Source organism: Thamnophis elegans, chromosome 1 (genome assembly GCF_009769535.1).
Source record: "Thamnophis elegans isolate rThaEle1 chromosome 1, rThaEle1.pri, whole genome shotgun sequence".
Lineage (NCBI taxonomy): Eukaryota > Metazoa > Chordata > Lepidosauria > Squamata > Colubridae > Thamnophis > Thamnophis elegans.
Genome location: NC_045541.1, coordinates 81496076 through 81513432, shown reverse-complemented (window position 1 = coordinate 81513432; position 17357 = coordinate 81496076). Strand labels below are relative to the sequence as shown.

General features: G+C 41.9%; 1 protein-coding gene across 1 annotated transcript; it reads left to right on the top strand.

Moving 5' to 3' along the window:
* The first annotated feature begins 353 nt into the window (after nucleotides 1–353).
* On the top strand, nucleotides 354–9889 carry PSMG1 (proteasome assembly chaperone 1). Its single transcript, XM_032232647.1, is given in 8 exon segments — nucleotides 354–570; nucleotides 1003–1097; nucleotides 1688–1836; nucleotides 5530–5592; nucleotides 6434–6632; nucleotides 7554–7690; nucleotides 9088–9112; nucleotides 9115–9889. Coding segments are annotated over 8 exon segments (843 nt in total). The 5' UTR covers nucleotides 354–439; the 3' UTR covers nucleotides 9159–9889.
* The last annotated feature ends 7468 nt before the right edge of the window (nucleotides 9890–17357 follow it).

Below are 17357 nucleotides of genomic sequence, written 5' to 3'. Positions count from 1 at the left end.
GGGTAGGAGTTGAAACAATTTATGCCCACGATGTGAAGGATGCGATATTTTCATCCTGGACATAAATTGTCTTCAGCTTCAACTCCTAGACTAAGTTTTTGTCCACAGTGCGTAGCCCTTTGTAAGTCGGCGAGAGACCATTCCCTTCCCTCAAACACGCACCCACATCAACCACACAGAATCGCAAGGCACTTAAAAGACCAGGCAAAAGGGCTCTGATCGTAAACAATCCGGCTCTGGCCCACCCGAGGGCGCTGCCAAAGATCCGGAGCATGCCACAAATTAAAAGCCATTCTCCGAACTGAAGGCGAGCATGCTCGCTGAGCTCCAGGCGACGATCCTCGCCGATACCGCTGCTGTTTGGCTTTAACCCGGAAGGAGACGCGCTTTCGGCAGCTCTCCGGCGGCTGCTCGGTGAGTCGGCTCGCTCGCACCGGAGATGGCTACGTTTTTTGGGGAGGTGGTGACACCCCAGTCCCGCGCCGGCTTGGATGACGAGGAGGAGCTCGCAGAAGAGCGCGAGGAGACTCAGGAGGACCGTGAGATTCGGCTGGCGCTGGAGAAGAAAAGGTAGCGAGCGGGAGGGACCCGCGGGCGAGGAAAACATTGGGGAAGGGAATGTGGGAGACGCTTCGCTTCCGAGCAAGTTCAGAATATTGCATTTATTTATTTTTTAAAGATTGGCACGGAGGGAAGGGTTGCTTCCCCCTGAAAAAACGCACCCAACTCTAGCTTAGAGGGGTGCTATAGCTCACGTGGATCTGGAATCATTGTTAGTTGATTTAGATCAGTGTTCCTTACAGCGGGGTTTCCCCCCCCAAGAGCCTTTCAGGGGTCCGCGAGATCGAAATTATTTGCCAGCCTGCACGAAAACAGCTAAGCTCAGAGAGCACCAAAGATTCCACACCGCAAATTGCTTTTCTCTGAGGTAACTCGAGTTTTTTTTCCCCCTGCAGCCTTTTGTTCAGGTCTTTTTAATCATGTCCCTTTTCTGATACTTAGAGACGTTTGTATCACTTGGAACATCTCAAATATATCAGCAGAAGAAAAGTTCCCTTGCTCAAAGTTTATCTTGGGTGTTGGAGGCAACGCAGTAGGTGAGTAGTGCAAGATGGCCACTCTTTCTTTCAGCACTGAAGTACGGGTCATCCTCGACTTACAAGAGTTCATTTAGTGACTGTTTGAAGTTACAACGGCACTGAAAAAAAGTGACTTTTGACCATTTTTCACCCTTGTGGCCATTGCAGCATCCCCAAGATCATGTCATCAAAATTCAGATGCTTGGCAACTGACTCATATTTTAATGGTGGCAGGGTCCCGGGATCAACTTTTGCAACCTTCTGACACGCAAAGCCAATGGGGAAACCGGATTCATTTAACAACAGTGTTACTAACTCAACAACTGCACCTGTTAACAAGGGTGGCAGGAAAAGTGGTAAAATGGGGCACAATTCATTTAAACACATTTCACTTAGTAACAGAAATTTTGGGCTCAATTGTAATCGTAAGTCGAGGACTATCTGTAGCATGTGGGAACTTGTTGGCTGGTTTCTATCAACTGAAATAATTTGTGAATCGTGGTCTCTCTGTAAATAGAAGTGCAGTGCTTAGTTTTGCTAATAATGATTGCTAATATAAATTCAGAACAGTCTAGTGATTCATCTGATACATCTCATTTGGCCCACAGCATTCTTGTCTTCGTTTATTTTGAATTCTGGAAGCTGGGAGCTGATTGGATCTGCCCAGTTATGGAATGAGTGGTGCAGAACATCAAAAGTAACAAATCTTCCAAAAGATTCATACTGTTGCTTTTATCGGTCAGTTTCAGATCCCACAGTAAGTAGTATCTCTTACCATTTAGGTGTGGTGGTAGAAAAGTTCAATCAAAACTTTCAAAATTATTTTAAAAAGTAAAAAAAAAATAATTAAAAAGTAAATTTTAATTTTAAAAATTAAAGCAAGACAAGCTCAATTCCTGGTGATTTCTCAACATATCTGTGTAGATCTTTTTGACAACAGTCTGGAAAGGGATTGCTTTTTTAAAAATCTCCGAGTCTGTCCTACAGCCCTGGGTTTCCACTGTAGCTGCCCTTTCAATACTAACCAGATTTGACCCTACTGAGCTTGCAAACTGAGACAAGCTTTTGACTCTGCTGAGACTTCAAATTAATAATTGTTCTTCGCTTTTAGCTTCTGCACCCCACAAAGGCTTATATACAATTTGCATAGTTGTTCATGGATACTTTGCCTTTTCATTTTTAAAAACAAAGCAGGAGAGTTTAAAATTAGAATACTATTAATTAAACATTAATGCACTCCTGCACATTTATATTAATGGCAGATTGAGAGTTGACTCTTTTTAGATATTTCACGCTTAAACAGGAATTTCTAACTGAGAATTCTTTATGGGAACCTAAGTAGTAGTTCTCCATACTAACTTCAGGTGCCATCATCTATACTCCTGTGCAATTTAGGCAGGTGTGAAAAAATGCTGTAAAAATGCTGTAAACAAAGAATGCTTTCAGACATATAAATAATGATTGTTTATTTTTGTCAATTTTCAAAATGCAAAGTGAGCGAACAAAAGAAAAATCTAAATCAAATAAATATTTGATGTGACCATCCTTTGCCTTCAAACCACCATCAATTCTCATAGGTACACTTGCATAAAGTCAGGGATTTTGCAGGATGTATGATGAACCAATTATACCAAACAGATGCTAATGATCATCAATGTCACTTGTAGGTTGAAACCCAGTCATGAACTGAAACAGAAACAGCTGTGTAGGAGGCTTAAAACTGGGTGAGGAACAGCCAAACTCTGCTACCAAGGTGAGGTTGTGAAAGACAGTTTCATGTTATGGCAAGATTGAGCACAGCAACAAGACAAGGTAGTTATACTGCATCAACAAGGTATCTCCCTGACCAAGATTTCAAAGCAGACTGGGGTTTCAAGATGTGCTGTTCAAACTCTTTTGAAGAAGCACAAAGAAACGGGCAACGTTGAGGATCGTAGACGCAGTGGTCAGCCAAGGAAACTTAGTGCAGCAGATGAAAGACACATCAAGCTTATTACCCTTCGAAATCGGAAGATGTCCAGCAGTGCCATCAGCTCAGAACTGGCAGAAACCAGTGGGACTCAGGTACACCCATCTACTGTCCGGAGAAGTCTGGCCAGAAGTGGTCTTCATGCAGCCAAAAAGCCATACCTCCGACGTGGGAACAAGTCCAAGCAACTAAAGTATGCCACAAAAACAGGAACTGGGGTGCAGAAAAATGGCTGCAGGTGCTCTGGACTGATGAGTCAAAATTTGAAATATTTGGCTGTAGCAGAAGGCAGTTTGTTCATCGAAGGGCTGGAGAGTGGTACAATAATGAGTATCTGCAGGCAACAGTGAAGAATGATGGAGGTTCCTTGAACGTTTGGGGCTGCATTTCTGCAAATGGAGTTGGAGATTTGGTCAGGATTAACGGTGTTCTCAGTGCTGAGAATACAGGCAGATACTTATGCATCATGCAATACCATCAGGGAGGCGTATAATTGGCCCCAAATTTATTCAGCAGCAGGACAACGACCCCAAGCATACAGCCAAAGTCATTAAGAACTATCTTCAGTGTAAAGAAGAATAAGAAGTACTGGAAATGATGGCATCGCCCCCACAGAGCCCTGATCTCAACATCATCGAGTGTGTCTGGGATTACATGAAGAGACAAGGATGTGAGAAAGCCTACATCCACCGGAGACCTGTGGTTAGTTCTCCAAGATGTTTGGAACAACCTACCAGTCGAGTTCCTTCAAAAACTGTGTGCAAGTGTACCTAGAATTGCTGCTATTTTGAAGGCAAAAGGTGGTCACACCAAATATTGATTTGATTTAGATTTTTCTTTTGTTCGCTCACTTTGCATTTTGAAAATTGACAAAAATAAACAATCATTATTTATATGTCTGAAAGCATTCTTTGTTTACAGCATTTTTTCACACTTGCCTAAAACTTTGCACAGTACGTATATCAGTGGTGGGTTTCAAATCCCATTCCAACTGGTACAGTTGGAACAGGACCGGCGGGATTTTCATGGACGTGTGCAGTGCGCGCATGCATTCTAGAGCCTCCGCAATGCTCCAGCTGCTCCAGAGAGCATTGTGCAGGCGCTGCATGTGCCATGTGCAGGCGCAGAAGCTTTAAAACACAGGTAAGGAGCGCAGGTGGGCGGGTGAACCCTCCGGAGCACCATACCGGAACGGTATCAGGACTGGCTCTGGACTGGCTCTGGTACGCTTGTATCAGGGTGTACCGCTGGACTGGCTCTGGTACACTCGTATCAGGGCGTACCGCTTGAAACCCACCACTGATCTATATGCAGTGCTGTTTGGTACTTGAATTATAGTCTCTTTCAATTATCTCGTGTCAGTGAAGAAGAATCATGCCTCATGATTAAGGATGTGCCGACTGGAATATTTGTCTAAATTCAGTACAGGTAGTCCTCGACTTACAACCATTCATTTGGTGACTGTTAGAAGTTACAATAAAGAAATTCTATATAATATGCTCCACATAATTATCGCAGCCAGAATTATATTCGCCTAAAACTGGAAACAACAAAACGTACCCTCAAACACAGAGATTATTAAAAGGTGCAAGAATGTGTGGAAATTGATAAATTAACAATGGAACCAAGAGATAGAGAGGAAACAGTGTTATAAGACATGAAATAGGTGGTATAATTGGCTAGAAAAGAGATGTAAAATGAATACATAATGAATACCTAGAAAGTATAACAAAAGGAAATGGTATATATTTAGAGAATAACAGATGTAAATGTTGTATATATTATATAAATGAGTTACTATGGAATAAAGAGGTATATGTGTAAAACAAGAGGCCTCAGAATGGAAAATTAGAAATTTGAAAAAAATACTGATAATGGAAAGCTGTAAAAGGGTTACCGTGATTTTGTTTTAAAAATGTTGAATTTTTTTTTTTAAAGTTACAGTAGCACTGAAAAAAGTGACATGACCATTTTTTACACTTAGCGGCCATTACAGCATCTCCAGGACCATGTGATCAAAATTCAGATGCTTGGCAACTGGCATGTATTAATGACGGTTGCAGTGTCCTGGGGTCATGTGATCACCTTTTCCTATTATTTGACAAGCAAAGTCAATGGGGAAGCCAGATTCACTTAAACAACCGTGTAGTGACCTAAATACTGCAGTGTTTCACTTAATAACTGTGACAAGAAAGTTCATACAATGGGGCAAAACTCACAACTGTCTTGCTTAGCAGTGGAAATTTTGGGATCAATTGTGGTCATAAGTTAAGGACTACCTGTGTAATGTTCAGTGCAAGCATATATAAATTCACTTAGTAGGTTATTGTGTAATTGAGTGAGATTTACTTCCAAAGAAATACCCAGAAGAAAAACAGTTTTCCGGTGATGGTGGGGGAGATTTGGGGTGTCCTTGTGATTGATTGCATTTGATATTCATGACTCTTTCACTAAAATTAATGTATTCCTCATCCTTTTCAGATTTTACTGTGCCAGTGCTACTGTTATGTGGCCGAAGACCAACAGTTTCAGTGGGTTGAAAAGGTAATAAGGGGGGACATAGCACCGATAAAGCCAGGATCAACTCACCAAGCCCCTTCCCTTTCTGAATGCATGTTTGATTATGTTTGGATAAAGCAGATCATTAATTGGAGGCTGCATTTATCTAGCAGTGACTTCATTTAACATATGTTCTATCAACCTAAAGAAAGGAAAAAGGCATTATTGGGGGTTGTATAGCGATTCAGATTTGAAAGCAAAAAGATGCTTTGAAGTGCATATCCCAAAGGTGCTTTTTTCAGGAGGCAACTAGACTTCCTTGTTCTTTTGAAGATGTTTCAAATATAAATGCAAGGAATATAAATCCTTCCATTCCCCACCATCCAGTCAGAGCCGAAGAAGTTTCTTGACAAGAAGCGAAACATCTTGAAAAAAACAAAAAAGTCCAGTTACCACCTGAAAAAAGCGCCTTTGGGACAACCATGACCTGGATGACTGAGAATCTCCATGGACTTTCGGAGTACATGTTTAGCGTATTTTCAGAAAGCACATATATGCAGGTGCCTCTCTTCCTGACATTGCAAGGCTCGACGGCTATTCATGGATCATAGGAATAGTCATGCTTGGTTTAAATTACAGTTGCGGAGATGTATTATTGTCTGTGCAATTGTGTGTGCTCTATAGCCCCTTTATTTCCTTAGAATTTGAATCACGCACAGCCCCACTTCATCACATATAACTGTATCACATTAAAAATCAGATTGAAATCATTATGGGGCAGGGGCAGATTAATTAGCAGTATCTTGGTCTGGCAAGAATGGATATGCCCTAGCTCATCTCTCGGGGGATTGTTCAGCAATGTTGGCGTTTTTAATTTTCCTTTTAGGTTTTCGGATGCCTGCTGCACATTGATTTGCAAGTACTGGTTCTTTCAGCGTGTCCTGTAACAGATTATAAATCCACTCAGTCCACTTTGACTCTCCCTTCACCTTTCCTGAAAGCATTGAAGACAAGAGAATTCAAAGATAAAGTTTATTGCTCTCTTTTAGAACAACCAAACATTATACGGGATCTCCCAGCAGCAGGTATTTCATACCATATTTATGCACATTATATGTAGTTAATTATTTAATTTTTAGTGGTATCAAATTTGACGGGGTAACAATAATGTCAGATCCTTTCATATTTTAGCTTGTTCATTTCCTGGGCTAACAGAACGTCTAGCATTTTTTTTCCCAAGCAGTGCAAATTATAATAAAGGTATTATAACTTACCCTAGGAAGTCTTAATGAATCTCTGGAGTTTTAATTTCGATAAGTATTAATTTACTTTTACTTACAAGAATGCTGGTGACTCTCTTGGATTATTGTTTCAGAGGTATTACCTTACCAGTTTTTTCAATGCCTTTAACAATGGCAGAGCTTCTAATATATTTGAAAAGTTCTTTTAAAATTCAGTGAGGTGTTCAGACCTTAAAAGTTGCCCATATTGAAACTGTCTAGCACAATCAAACATCAGGAGTTAACCACAGGAAATGTTTTATGATGTTTTGTGTCATGTCATCAAATGTTTTATGGTGATTTTCATGTCATAAAATGATTTAGAAAATTTGCCAAAATTCAATTCCATGGGTTCTAGATTTTGGATGCATTCTGTAAATCAGCCCCTTTGAGGTATCTTAGTTCAAAACTTAGTGAGTTAGCTCACTAAATTTTGTTAGCTTCACACACACACACACACCCCAGCTTAGAAGTTATAATGGGTGAAATCCAATACATTTTAACAACAGAATGTGATCCTTTCTCTGGTCCTCAAACATGTTTTAGAAATCAGATATTAGCATTGCAAGTTAAAAGTAAAAATTTATGTACCAAAATAAAATAATCATTGAGCTGAATTCCCTTTCTAGGGTAAAATGAAAGATACGTGCTGCAGTCTAATGAATTGGTAGTTTGCAATTAACCAAAGAATGTATTATTAATTGATTTCCTCTCTTTTCCTTTTAGTTCTCAGTTACTGTCAAGTGTGGCAAATCCCAGCAATATTTTATCAATGTTATACTGATATACTCCAACTGGACTTACTAACTATTGAAACCTTCAAACCTGTCTTATCATCCAAAATTCTAAAAAAATTAGTGGAGGTGAGATTTAATTATAACATTAAATAGCAAAGAGATGGGTGAATCGTTGTGTCCTGCCCAAGACCTGACTTTGCGGAGATGGGCAGTTATATAAATTTGATTAATAAATAACACCAAGTCCTTTCAATTACACTTCCATGTACATGAATTTAAAGAGATACATGCTGGTAATTTTCAAACATTTGCATTCTTTAATCCAATGGTGGACCTACCTATTTAAAAAAGAGAAAGAGTGTGGCTGCAGAAGCCAGAATTCTGCAAGAAGATTGAAACTGAATAAAAAGAATAGATATCATACTGAAGTGGGTGGTCCCATGGGAAAGTGGCAGAATCAGCTGGAGACATAAGATTTCCAGCCTGAAGAATGTCATCTTGGTCACCTTCCTGGTGCATCTCAATACATTCTCCATTGCCCGCACACAGCATCCTGAGGCAGGTTGTGTGGGAAAACACACATTGCAGAGCATAGCACTAAGTCATACTCAAAAGATTTTTCTGCTGCAGGAGGATAATGGATTTTAGGCAGAAATAGTTATTGACCCATCCTTTCACTGAGCAGTTTGCCCCAGTCCCAACAAGGTTAGTTTTTCTGAGGTTGACCAAGATCAGTTAAGAGGCTGCTAACTGCTGTGACAATAATTATGGTTATCTGAATACTGTTAGATTAAATTTTACTTCATTAAATCAACATGTAATCTTAGATTCTCTGGAGATGCTCATAACAAGTGAATAAGGTCGCAAAACGCTCAAATAACCAGCTATGAAAAAAAGAGAATTCTATTTCCTATTTGCACCAATCTTCTTATATTCATGGGAGCATTAACATGGTTCACACAAGTGCCTAAGAATGTTATTTTTGCCTATTTGCCAACTTTGGAAATAATTTTAAAAACCATTTTGTGGGAGAGCGGTGTGATTTTTTGGAGAGGTTGGACCTCAAATAAACTTACCCTGCTGCAATTGTGCCTATCCTTATTTGACAGAAATATAGTGCAGATTGTTGCATCTGACTAGATTCAGTGTTTTTCAAAGTTGCAACTTATAGATATGTGGACTTCAACTCCCAGAATCCCCCAGCCTGCAAGTTTGAAAAAAACTGGACTAAATATATACTGCCCAATTAGAATATTGATGTTTATAGTATATTTAAGAATGTTTAATTGTATGTTCAGTTAAATTGTTTCTTCTCTGTTGCTGTCTTTATTCAGTAAAGTATAAAAAAAATGAAACAAAACAGTTGATTAGCAACTTGCAGAACTTTATGTGCTGCATTTCACAAATGCTTCACTTACATATAGTTTGTTTAATATGTAGGTGTATACTTTCCCCCCCAACAATTATATAGTGAAACTCCTTCAGATGTTGCTCTAACTTTATTTTTATTTTGTTTTTCCCAGGATATTTCAAGAAGCACAGAAATATTGGCAAATTGGTGACACCTAACGACATTCATAACATCTACACTTAAAAATGACTTGTGATCCTTCAAATTTTGATTAAGCTTCTGTATTTACAAACTGCAACTACTTTGGAACACAGGGCCCCTTCATAAGTGGGGCATTCATTAGTTTTTGTATCACTGGGTCATTTGGGGGGGGTAGGCTGATTTAAAAATTAAAATATGACCTTTTTATTTTACACAAGTGGAAGAATATATATTTTTTCTTAAGAATATTTTATGCATTTTGCTTCCTACCCATAAGTTACAACATTGTTACCACGAGACATATTGCTGCAACAATTGTGATAGATTTGAGGGGAGAAGCAAAGGGGGGGCAGAACATTTTCTTAAAATCAGTGGCAACTACTCAAGCAATGGTGAGAGGAAAATGCACAGAAATAGCATGAATATGAAAGCAGAAGGCTGGTGTTAGATGATTGAGTCAGAAAAACATTAAGGAAGCTTGACAAAAGAGATAGGGTTTTGGAAAACATTCTTGGAATTAGTGGAAAAGAGAAATGATGTAGCAGAAGTTGTAATTACAGTGTATACGTTCACACAAAGAGCAGTATACTGCATAGGTTTTGTTGAGCTTAAGTGTTTTGCTTCTGATTGCAAGGCTTTGACATTTTGAATACATGCTTAAATCTCCACTCAGTTAAACTGCAAAAATTTAGCTGATAATAAAATACACACTTTGCAAAGCGGTTGTTGTGGCCTACCAGCAGACAGATTCAGACAATGAGGAGGTTGGGGAGGAACATGGGCCACTCCTGCAGTCTGGGGAAGGCTCTGACGAGTGCTCTGCATCGGAGACAGAGATGGGACCAGGGCCATCTGATAGTTACCAGCTGCCTTCGGAGTCAGAGATCAGTGAGACACATGAACAGCTAAGGAACAAGGGTCGATTTGGAAGTAAGGCAGTGGTGGGTTTCAAAAATTGTTGGAACCTACTCTGTGGTGTGGCCTCCTTGTGTGAGTGGCTTGCTGCCCATGTGGCTGGATGGGAGTGGCTTGCCACCCATGTGACCAGACAGGAGTGGCTTGTCAACCATGTGATCGGATGGGAGTGGCCTGCCACCCATGTGACCTGGTGGGAGTGGCCAAGATGATATCACTAGTACAAAAACAATAAAGAGCTACTTACAGATGGAAGATGACTGTTCTTGCCAGTCTTCAGTATCACGGATTAATGGGCTGCACAAAGGAGAGACACAGAAAGCAAGACTTTAATTGCATGAACTGCATTGGGATGAAACCAGCACACAAAATAATAGAAAAGGAAAATTACTCTCCTTTTTTGCGTCTTCTGCACCACCACCTCACCACCTTGCTCCAATAACCTGCACAAAGGAGAGAAAACAGAAAGCAACACTTTAATTGCATGCACTTCACTATCTCGAGGAACACAACACAGAGCACATCACACCCAGCAATAAAGACAGCTACTTACATAGGAAGCATTGCTGGCTTGCCAGTCTTCTGCACAGCACTTTATTAGATTTAGGTTTAGGTTTATTGGCTTTACTTTGCTCAGAAAACCTGCACAAAGGAGAGACACAGAAAGCAACACTTTATTGCTGGCACTTCACTATCTCAAGGAGGAGCACAACACAGACCACACCACACCCAGCAATAAAGACAGCTACTTACAGAGGAAGCATCGCTGGCTTGCCGGTCTCCTGCACACCACCTTCTTTCTTTACTTTGCTCAGAAAACTTGCACAAAGGAGAGACACAGAAAGCAAGAATTTAATTGCTGGCACTTACACCTTACATAAGAATAACACAATGAAGAGATACACTCAAGTACTTACTTGTGTTATTGCTTTTCTGGTTGTTGATAGCTCCATACTGGTTTTTAGGCTTCCAGATTCCTCTGTTGCAGTTTTCCTCGTCTTTACGCGTGGATCATCAGCCGTGTGGTGGTGCGCTCTGAGCCAAACCTTCACTGTAGGAATTGGGTCCCATCTCTCAACAAGTATGCCAACAACACTTATCACCATCAGATTACTGAAGTTTGGAACAATTAGGCATGTTCTTTGCTCTGAACATATGAGGTTCATTTTTGAGACCCCCTTTCCGCCTCTGCTGAACTAACAGCAATTATCCTGACAATATCTCTAGCTTTTCTGACACTGTCAGGAATTTGTAGTTATCTGGATTTTTCAGCACATTTTCCAAAAAAATCCGTGTAGTGACACTGTAGTCCTTCAAATTAATTTCATAATTAAAAATATTGCCAAATTCAAACAATGCTTTCCTCTGCGTCACCCCATGGAATGACTACATCTTTCATATTCCAGTAACCTGGCTCCAAATAGGTGATAAATCTAACTTTTGTGCTGCTGGCAATAGGCTATCTGTTCTTAGATGGTCGCAATCCATCAGCCTTTTCTTTAAATTGGTGATGATGCTTTGCAAAAGTTTTTCACAGGGGAAGGACAACAAATCGTTGGTTTGGAGCTAAATTGATGTTTGGAAGGCTTGTGTTTTTAGCAATTCCACAAGTTCTTTCTCGTATTTGCCCTTTTTCTGTAGTAGCACTTCAAAAGCACCAATTGTTCACACACTAACTTTCGGCCACAATGATATTTGTCGCTCTCCCCTGTAGGGCATTTACAGAACAGAAATCTCACTTAGGATGTCAATCAACAGGGCCAAATCCTGCAAAAAATGTAAATTTTCAAAACGGGAAGCCATGCCTGGGAACCTTCATTGCCTTGAAAAAATTGATGTAGTGCTGGATAAGCACGCCACACAGCCATGGTTGCCCTTAAACTACAGGCAGCCCATCTTGGTCCCAAACTCTGCCAATCTTCACAATTTTGATGCCCAATTGCTCGGAGATTTGGAAGAGCTCATTCTGGCTCTTGCAGGATTTGTGGAAGGTGCACTTTATCCAGGAAGATCTTGAAGTAGTTGATCTGCTTCACTTCTCTTATTGCATCATCCAGCACAAGTTGCAGGCGGTGGTTCAAGCAGTGCCAGATGATGATGTTTGGGAATTCTTAAGCTATTCTGGCGATGACTCCAGATTTTCTTCCCAGCATTACGTTGGCCCCATCGGAGCAGAAAGCGATCAAATTCTTCCGTAGATATTCGGTGGTAAATCCAACTTTGTGCAAGCTTTCCATTGATGCAGAATATATGGTCTCCACATCTTGTCTCCGTAATTCCAGAAGCTCAACGAAGATGGTTGCTGGGCATTCTGGATCCTCAACTCTAACAAAAACTATCCACGCTGCTCTCATTGAAAGTGTTGAGGCCTTTCGATTATTGGCAATAATCCTTGAAAACACGGTGGTCTTGATTTGTTTTGCAATGAATTCAACCATTTTCACTACATATCTTCGTGAATGCAAGCCAACTCCCACATCCACTCCAAGCGTATTCAGCAAATTTACTTGCGCTTCGATGTCTGAGAATGGATTACATCTCTGCGCCAGATCGTAAATGGTAGAAAACATTGTGCAAATACTGGATAAATGTTTCTCAGTTGACTTATCCAGGGATTTGGTGAAAGCTTCCTGCTCCTGTTGCTTACTGGTCTCCACGTAAATAAGGTGTGCCTTTGACTGAAAGTGTTCCCTTAATTTTTTTCTGAGCGATGCTTGTTGTATATCCTTGCTTTTCCCTGCTGGTGCCACCTGGAAATGTTTCCACTCTTTGGAAACATGAATACCTTTCTCCAACCTTTCAAACAAAGAATACCTTTCTTTGCACAGTACTCACAACCCACCTTCTTGTTGGATACTTCCAGTCCATCATACTTGTCCTTGAAGAGTCAGTATTGCTGCAAATTCCACCAGTCAGGAAGTTGTGGAACTGCAGTGGAGTCGATGGACTTGCTGCTTTCTCCGACCTCAACTGATGATAGTGGTCATGCTGGAGGTGCTGGTGCAGCTGGCAGTGCTAGTGAGGCTGGCGGTGATGGTGCAACTGGCGGTGCTGGTGCGGTTGGCGGTGCTGGTGAGGCTGGCGGTGCTGGTGCCTTCCCTCGCAGAAGCTAGGCCACTACTGCCGCTACCAGCCCCCACCCGGCTTCGGCCGCGTGGCGTGTGCCAGCCCGCGGCTTTTGTGAGGCCTTCCCTCGTGAAAGCTGGGTTGCCACCGCCCACCCGAAGTAAGCTAGCCTCTCGAGTCCTGCTGCTGGGGCTTAGTTGCTTACCTGAGGGGGAAGCAGCAAGCTCCTGGAAGGTGAAGGGAGATTTCAAATGGAGGTCAAGCATGAAGAGAGGCGTCTTGGCAACAAGAGTATTTAGAGTATTTTAGAGTATTTAGAGTATTTATTAACACTTATAGGCCGCCCTTTTCCCTGAGGGGACTCAGGGCGGCTTACATAAAATGAAGGGAAGGGATATACAAACAATAACACATACGAAACATAAAATAAAATAATAAGCAACATTCATTCATCATTCGGGTGGGGGCAGTTATCTTTGTCCCCAGGCCTGACGGGCTAGCCAGGTCTTAAGGGCTATGCGGAAGGCCTGGACGGTGGTGAGGGTACGAATCTCCACGGGGAGATCATTCCAAAGGGTCGGAGCTACTACTGAGAAGGCTCTCCTCCTTGTAGTTGCCAGTCGGCACTGACTGGCAGATGGAACTCGGAGGAGGCCTAATCTATGTGATCTTATAGGTCGCAGGGAGGTAATTGGCAGAAGGCGGTCTCTCAAGTACGCAGACCCACTACCATGAAGGGCTTTATGAGTGACAAGTAGCACCTTGAAGCGCACCCGGAGATCAACAGGTAGCCAGCGCAGCTCGCGGAGGATAGGTGTTATGTGGGTGAACCGAGGTGCACCCACAATCACTCGCGCAGCTGCGTTCTGGACTAGCTGAAGTCGCCGGATGCTCTTCAAGGCCAGCCCCATGTAGAGCACATTGCAGTATTCCAGCCTAGAGGTCACAAGGGCCCGAGTGACTGTTGTGAGAGCCTCCCGATTCAGGTAGGGTTGCAACTGGCGCACCAGGCGAACCTGGGCAAATGCCCCCCTGGTCACAGCCGTCAAATGATGGTCGAAAGTCAGCTGTGACCCTTTTGAAAAGAAGAGCAAGACTCTTTTCAAGAGAGGAATGTTAGCCGTTGGCGCCACACTTTTAAATGCTTTGCCTCCAGCTCGCTCACTGATTGGCTGGATTCCAGCCAATCAGTGAGCGGCAGGCTGGGCTAGCTTAGTGCGGATGGGTGGGGGCGAGCAAGCGATGCGACGCACCGGCAGGGGCGCTTTGCAGCGACAGAGGCCAGGACCGTACTAGTATTCCCGGAAGTTAATTACTTCCGGTTCATTGACCAACCGGTTCGCAAGGACCGGCGTGGACCAGTAGGAACCCACCCCTGGAGTAAGGGGAGTGGAGTTTGCAGGAGACAATTAGTTGAAAGACTGTGAGAGGAAAGACTTTGCTGGAGAGGAATTCACTGTAAATTAAATGAAAGGGGTTTATCGTGATGGGGACTCAGCTTCATGCTGCTGGGGAAGGCTAGGTCAGAACCCAGATGTTTAATCTAATACAATGTGCATGAAGCCTTGAAGGTGATTCTACTAAAACACTCATTATTGGACACTGCAGTTAAAATAGTAATACAATTGTTAAGTGAATCTGGTTTCCTATTAACTTCGCTTGTCAAAAGGTCACAAAAGGGGATCATGTAATCCTGGGATATGATAACCGTCATAAATGTGAATCAGTTCTCAAGCATTTGAATGTAAATCATGTGACCATGGGGATGCTTCAATAGTCATAAATGTAAAAACGGTCATAAGTCACTTTTTTCAGTACCATTGTAACTTCAGTCACTAAATGAACTGTTGTAAGCCGAGGTGTATTATCCCATTCACCTTCCCAATATAGTTAGAAGAATAGAATGGAGAGAATTTGGAAAAATGTCAGGACTGAGGCGGTAACTTAAATACATTTATTGTCCATTTTTCTGTGACTGAAAGTATATGTAGAAATACTGAACCGTTTAAATAATGCAACCATCACAATGCTAAAAAATGCATATGGGATTTTAGACTTTCAAAATGACAGTCTAGGGAAGGTACCTCTTTGCTTGTTTGAGCCTTGCTGATGTAATCTTCCCAGGTGCCATGTGGTATGATGGGTGGAGGACTAATCCTACCTTTGTTATGTAGAATAGACTGGCTCGGGCCTTAATGGTCCATTGACAAAGGTGGGGGTGCAGGGAGCTGCTTTGTCCTTTAAAACACGTTTCTCCTTTTCTCATCCAGGGAAATGTAATATTTCGCCTTTTTAATATTTATTAAAATATTTCATTTTTCTAGGAGAGTGAGGGGTGGGTGCTAACTTCCTACAATACATTAATTGGATATCCAGGCATAAGTGGATACAGATGCTGCACTTACAGGCCACAATGCTCAAATAGGGCAATCCATACTAACAATGGCATTTGAAGCCTCAGGATTTCCCAGAAACCATCACCACCTGAATTTAAGCTTCATGTATGATCAGATATAGTGACCAGCTATAGAGCTGTAGATTTACAGGGGTGTCAAACTGATGGCATGCGGATTGGATATGTCATGCACAGGCCACGCCCACCTTAGCTCTGTGAAGGGAAAAACCTTGATACATCATGTGACAGCAATGTTACGCTGTGAGTTTGACACCAGTGATTTAAAACAAAGGTAGCTGATCATGAATACTTAAAATTGTGCCTTCTGTGGTGCTGCAGACAATAGTGTTGATAATTCTTTGTACAATACTCCATGTTTTTGTCCATGTCCCTACTGGCCACGTTCAGCAGAAATCCTGGAATCCTTCTTCTATACTGTAGCTGAGAAAGGGTGTTGTGATTGTGAGGGTGGATAGTGGGCCATAATGATCAGGATGGCAGACCATGCTGGAGAGTGGGCTCTTCAAGTAAGAGTCCTGTTTACATTTAGGTGAAGAGTGACACCATCAACTGGCTATGTTTGCATAGTGTGATTATTCAAGTTTACCCTGGTTTAATATTAACTATGGTTCATAAGTCATAAAGGTGATCCACTCTACCTGGATATCTGCTACAGTAAAATGTGATAGACTAATTCATGGTTCAGTGTATTGTGTGAGCTCGTTTTGGCACAATTCCCTAAACCATACCTCTGTATGAGCTAAATCTGAAAAAAAAAATCATGAAACCATCTACAGTGTGTGTACTGGGCTGTTATGCTATGATCCATTTGTGTATCCATGTCGCGTAAACATAATAATTAACGTTGGTTGATGGTTTATGTTGTATGAACAGCGGTTGGATTTGAACAACATGCTAGACTAAAATGTGAATGATTAGTATGTGATTCCGTATGTTGGCGTAGTTCAGTCAACCAGGGTTAAAGCAATCATGGTTAGCAAGCTGCCCACACTCAGTCACTCTGATGTGCTTGTGGATGTGCTGTGCGTATTCAGAAAATGAAGGTGTGAAGAATTTTGTCCAAACATATTTCATCTTCCTGCTAAGGTGAGATGATTCACAGTTCCTGAGAGCTGCTGGGCCATCTGAAGGGAAGATAGTGTTCTTTGAAGCTTAAGTCCAAATGGAAGTCATTGTTTAGACTGAGCTTAAAAGAGTCAGTTTAGTTTATTGGTTAAAGCACCAGGCTAGAAACCAGGAATCAATGAGTTCTAGTCAAGCCTTAGGCACAAAGCCAGCTGGGTGACCTTGGGCCAGTCACTTTCTTTTAGCTCTAAAAAGCAGGCAATGGCAAACCACTGTAGAGACTTGTCCGGACTTGTCTAGATAGTTATCAGCAATCAACAATGACTTGAAGACCCGGGCTGGGACGCGCGCGCGCCCACCCACCGAGAGCGAGAGAATGGGCCAAGATAAATTGGATTAGAGGGTCCTTCGAACAGAAAGGAGTAAGGGGCTAAATAAGATGATGGGGATGCAGTGCCACCCACTCTGTATCGACTTCTAGCGGCCAATCAAGTCAAAAAGTTAGCAGATTTAGACTCAGTATCTGGATGAGAGAGATCCCCACAGAATACTGGGATCGTAGGCTAAACGGGACGGTCGGAAAAAACAAACACAACACACACCACACACACACACACACACACGGCAGCGAAAAACCGTTTCCGCCTTTCGTGAAGAAAATGAATTCCAGTCACTTTCTGTAAATCAATGGCACGCCTTAAATCTAACAGTAGGCGCGGCTTCTTGGAGTTCTTCAGTGGGCGGAGTCAAAAGTTTTACACCACCACCCCTCTCAACAA